Source organism: Caenorhabditis briggsae (assembly GCF_000004555.2).
Source record: "Caenorhabditis briggsae complete genome, chrV, whole genome shotgun sequence".
Classification (NCBI taxonomy): domain Eukaryota; kingdom Metazoa; phylum Nematoda; class Chromadorea; order Rhabditida; family Rhabditidae; genus Caenorhabditis; species Caenorhabditis briggsae.
This window is the reverse complement of record NC_013488.2, coordinates 2,686,218-2,691,652: the sequence shown is the minus strand read 5'-3', so window position 1 is coordinate 2,691,652 and position 5,435 is coordinate 2,686,218. Positions and strand designations below refer to the sequence as shown.

Genomic DNA, 5,435 nt, shown 5'->3' with positions numbered 1-5,435 from the left:
GCCTAGAAATTATACCAGGGTCATGTTAGCGCATTTTAAGTCATTTTGAAGTGATGGCCTAGAAAACCAAATTTGCAAAAGTTAGGCCACCATGTCAAAACGACCTAGAAAACACACCAGTTGAACATCTGGTCATTTCTAGGCCATAAAAGATGGTGGCCTAGAAAACTCAACTTGCAAAAGTTAGGCCATCATGTCAAAATGACCTAGAAAACAAAGCAGATTAGTGTTAGATCATTTCTAGGCTATAAACTTGGTGGCCTAGAAAATTTATTTTGAGAAAGTTCGGCCACAATTATAAATGAACATTTTATTCGGAAATTAATAGTTAAACCATCTTTTTTTGCTTAAAAACTTGCGAAATGCTTCCATGAGACTTATTAGACAAAAGCCTTCAGAAAAATGGAAGGGCACCTTTAATATAAGGGCGTTTTGGTGCTACCTGCCTTTGACTGGGCTGGACTGGACCTGAAGAGCCGGCTCTTCAAATACAGGTTTACGATTTCTTACTTACATTGCCAATAATGATTTACAAGCGTTGTTATAGCAAAATACGCCATTGGACAATAGCATAGTGTCGTTGGAATAGCGAACTGAAATATCAACACCTCAATAATCACACACTAAAAATTTTCACCTGTGCCACCAGTGCGACTAAAAGTTTCGCCTGCATTTTCCGGGTTTTTCTAGATAGTTTTGTTGTGAGTGTTGAGAAAAATAAGACCCATGAGCAGTGAAGACCCATGAAAGCACATTGACATCCGACGAAAACCACTAGTCCACAGAAATATGGGAATAATCGATCTACAGAAGACTGAAGGACATAGGAGTCGGGATGAAGAAGGTCTTTAGCAGGGCAGGGTTCATTCTGGAAAGAAATCTGAAGGCATTTTGAAAAGCTCTAAAAATCTTACTCTCAAAATCTCAATCTTCGTCGCTAACTGGCTATCTGGGGAAGTAAATAATGCTGGGAGCAGTGCATTACTTAAGAGCACATAGTTGACAACCATAACACAAATTTGAAACCATCTGTTGCATTTTAAAATGTTATCCTGGTTTACAGTAACCTGATGTCTATACAAAAACGATAGTATAATACTAGCTACCATCGCTCCAAAGCAACCAAATCCAACATACAGTTGAACTGGTACAGTAATCCCTAACTTGACAAAAATCCCTAATGGTCGACCTCCGATAGTTGGGAAAAATACTCGTGGTGTTGCCAGAGAAGCCAACATGAGATCTGTTATAAAAGTCCAAGACTGCAAAGTCAACAAACAAAATTTGAATTTTCCCATACTTGGAGAGCTGTGAAAAATGATACAGTAAGTTGCAATAGCTGTTACTATGGCTGATAAGAAAGTTATCAGATTAAGATAAAACATATATTCGGTTTCTGTGAGTCTTGGAATATGAATGTGTTGACAGGAAGAGCCAATTAAGGATAACTCGTTGTATGTGTAATTAGTGGGTTCTGCTAGTAAACGAGCTATTTCTTGAGGATTTGACATTGTGCTAAGCTGTCAAAAAATCAATTATGGTTGGCATCAAAACGCATGGAGGGTATAAAAGCAATAATGAATTATGTACCTCCCGAGGTGCAATTTTAAAAACATTCACCTGTTGTTTAATTTGATGTTTGAGCGATTAAAATAATTAAATATTTTGAGAAGAAGCAGTGTGTGCTGCCGATACGGTTTCGGTAAATTTACCAAAAACTATTGGTAATTTTCAGGAAAATTTTCAGTTTTTTTTTTCAAAATTTTTAACCACAGAATCGCGACGTGTTTAAGAACCACGACGTTTCAGAACCGCGAAGTTTCAGGACTGCAACATTTTAGAACTGTGACATTTTAAAACCGCGACGTTTCAGAATCGCGACATTTTAAAATCGCGACGTTCCAGAACCGCGACGTTTCAGGACTGCGACATTTTAGAACTGGGACATTTTAAAACCGCGACGTTTCAGAACTGCGACATTTTAGAACCGCGACATTTTAGAACCGCAACGTTTCAGAACCGCGACGTTTTAAAACCGCGACGTTTCAGAACTGCGACATTTTAGAACTGCGACGTTTAAGAGTTGTTCACACAAAAGTTGGTCTGTGCAACTCAATTCTGTGCTCAAATCACGTGTCAAAGATCCCTTACAGTAAGATTCTTAAAATTCATTTCTATGCAAAATAAACTATGTCAAAACTGTGACTTTAACATTTGTCATCATCATAGTTTTTCTACTAGGTCCTTCAGTATTCAATCTATTCGTGTTGTTGAAGTTCCTCGAACATATCCTGTAGAGAATATGATCTCGATAGCAGTCATAGCATAACAACTTAGCAAAAATCCGCAACAGTTGTGCCTCACTTGCGCCACAGGCGCCCGTCGACCCTGAAACTGTTGCGCAAATGCTGTGGAACTGTAGGGGAAAAGTGTTTCAGATGCTGCGCAAGTGCTGTATCGTACCTAGAGGCGGCCGCGCGGATCCTCGCTTTTTACTATTTTTATCTGATAAAAAACGACTTTGGTACAATTTAATTTCACAATATTTATTGATACAACAACTATTTACATTTAAAAAAAAACAAAAAATTAGAAATTAATATATTTTCGAGGAGTCCTGTCGAGCACAATTCAAAAATTTGGTAAATTTCGTTGTTGGGCGTGTGTCCTAGTTCTCATAGATGGAACGCAATCTGAAATTTAGCTATTTCAAAAAATGTAGGAGAAAAAAAATTTTTTGTAAGAAATTACATAAGAAAAGAAAAAACATTACGTACCTCTTTACTTTTTTTCTACTGATTTTTCGTCCGACTTCTAACCATGAATCTGCTGAACTCGCTTTCAGTCAACTTTCTAATCAGGGAACACTGAAATTTCTATTACAATTGAAAAATTGGAAAAATATTACAAAATTTACCTAAGTTATTGGTCCCGATTCGTTCACTCCAAGTCGAAAGGGTTGTCGCACGGCGAATTCGGCGCATTTGCTCGAAGCTCTGAATCATAACATAGCTTACTAACAAACGAGAGCGCTATCAAAAACATCAAAACGAATCGAAATAGGACCGAAAATAATTTCGAAAATCAAAAATAAAATTCTGCTAAACCGAACGCAGTATGGGATTCGGAGTGTCGTTGTGCTGCTAAGATGCTGCACAGCTGCTGCATACCTGTAGGAGAACGCACAGATGCTGTGCAACTGCTGCGGGCGCGAACTCCTCTACAGCTGAGCGAGGGTGTACGGAATACAGATGCTGGTTCTGTGCTGTATCATTGTTGAACTCCAACAATTTGCTCAACTTGCTGCAGAACTGTAGCGCTAGTGTGTCGGAACTGCTGTTAGAGGTGCAAATGCTGCAGAAGATACACGCGGCAAAAACGAGACCATGAGTGGAGAGAATAAGGACTGTGTGTGCCTTTCGAAACATTCGAAAACTTTCGAAACTTTTTCGAAAGTATCGAAAACTTTCGGAAAAGTTTCGACACTTTTTCGAAACTTTTCTTTCGGAATCTTTCGAAGAAGTTTCGAAACAGGCGACTTTTGAAACTGTTTCGAAACCGCACACTGGCGCGCACGCGTCATTTCTGAATGTTGTTTGATGGGTTGTGACCTAAGTTTCTTAACATGAAATTTCTAGGCTACCAATGTTTATGAAAATGGCCTAAAAATGCCCTGGTGTGTTTTCTAGGTCATTTTGAAGTGGTGGCCTAACTTTTGCAAATTTGGTTTTCTAGGCCATCACGTCAAAATGGCCTAAAAATGCCCTAACATGACTCTGGTGTGTTTTTAGGTCATTTTGAAGTGGTGGCCTAACTTTTGCGAATTTGGTTTTCTAGGCCACCGCTGTAAAATGGCCTAAAAATGACATAAGATGACTCTGGTGTGTTTTTAGGTCATTTTGAAGTGGTGGCCTAACTTTTGCAAATTTGGTTTTCTAGGCCATCACGTCAAAATGGCCTAAAAATGGGCTGGCAAGACCCTGGTGTGCTTTCTAGGTCATTTTGTAGTAGTGGCCTAATTTTTGGAAGAAAAACTTGTGGAAGAAAAACACCGGAAAACTATTCATACAAAAGTGAGTCTGTGCAACTCAATTCTGGGCTCAAACAACCTGTAAAAGACCTTTTACAAAAATAATTCTTCATTTTACTGCTGTGCAAAATGAACTAAGTCGTGACAATGACTTGAACATTAGTCATCATGATACTTTGTCTACTGGGATTTTCTGTACTAAAGCCACTTGATTTGTTGAACTTCTTCAAACATATCCAGTAAAAAATATGGTCACGATAGCAGTCGTAGAACAATAAAAGACACGTGGCAGATATAAGACCATGGGTGGAGACAATAAGGACACAAACGTCATTGGCGACTGGAACATTCCCTTGCAGGATGATTACTGTAGGCTACACTTACACTGCCAATAATGATCTATAATCGTGGTGATGGCAAAGTAGAAAATCGGAGCGTAGCACAGTGTAGTTGGAATTGCAATCTAAACAATTCAAAAGTTCAGACGAACAATTCTCTATAAATCACCTGTGCCAACAACGCGAAAAGAAATTTCACTTGCATTCTTCTGGTCTTCCTTGATAGTTTTCGAGTTAGTGTTGAGAAAAACAAGATCCATGAGCAGTGAACAGCCATAAACCCACATTCGACACCAACAAAAACTATCATGAAACAGAAATACGGCAAAAGAAGACTCCAAGAGGATTGGAGAATGTACGAATTTTCGTGGAGAAGATCTTTCGCTGGACAGGGTTCAATCTGAAATCGTATAAAGTAATACAATAGTTGTTCACTACCGTACTCTCAGGGTCTCTATCTTAGCTTCCAGCTGATCTTCGGGGGCTGTAAGTAATCCTGGGACAGTCACGTTCACATAAAGTGCATAGTTCACAACAACAACCGCTACTCGAAAGAAGCGGTGACAGTGAAAATAACTATTTGGGTTTACAGTAACCTGATGTCGATATAAAAATAAGAGGGTCACACTCGCAACCATGGCACCAAAACATCCAAAACCAATGTAGATCATAACTGGTATTTTCATTCCCAAATAAACTAAAAATCCCAATGGGCGACCCCCAATGATAGGGAAAAAGGCTCGTGGAGCAGCGGCTGAACCAATCATGAAGTCGGTGATAAACGTCCTGGAACAATTTTCAGTATGAAAAAATCAATTCAAAAATAGGGTTTCCATGCGGGCACCCGCTTGCTACCCGGAACTTTTTGTGTTTGCAGACAATACGCGCAACTTTACGACAATTCGCGCGTGTTTTTCGGTTTCTTTTCGAAACAAATTCGTCCATTTTTACTGGCTGATGAATTTTCATACCTGAATTATTTTTATTTTCACTTTAAAACTATTTTCTACACTAATAAGCGACAAAGATTGTCAGAAAATCATTTGGAAAAAATTTTAATCGAAGTG

General features: G+C 38.8%; 2 protein-coding genes across 2 annotated transcripts in view; both read right to left on the bottom strand.

The window, feature by feature from the left end:
* CBG21845 overlaps positions 1-1,238 on the bottom strand; it is a gene marked incomplete at both ends in the record, with an annotated part of 2,196 nt that extends 958 nt beyond the window's left edge. Inside the window, 3 exons of the mRNA XM_045236727.1 lie at positions 515-593; positions 638-868; positions 915-1,238. Coding sequence (XP_045097406.1) covers positions 515-593; positions 638-868; positions 915-1,238 — 634 coding nt within the window. The remainder of the gene's footprint in view (positions 1-514; positions 594-637; positions 869-914) is intronic.
* Positions 1,239-4,164: 2,926 nt separating this feature from the next.
* Positions 4,165-5,135, bottom strand: CBG21844 (the record flags this gene model as incomplete). Its single annotated transcript, XM_002635603.2, has 4 exons — positions 4,165-4,370; positions 4,415-4,493; positions 4,538-4,768; positions 4,812-5,135. 4 exons carry the CDS (start codon positions 5,133-5,135, stop codon positions 4,165-4,167), a joined length of 840 nt encoding a protein of 279 aa, XP_002635649.2.
* Positions 5,136-5,435: the final 300 nt, after the last annotated feature.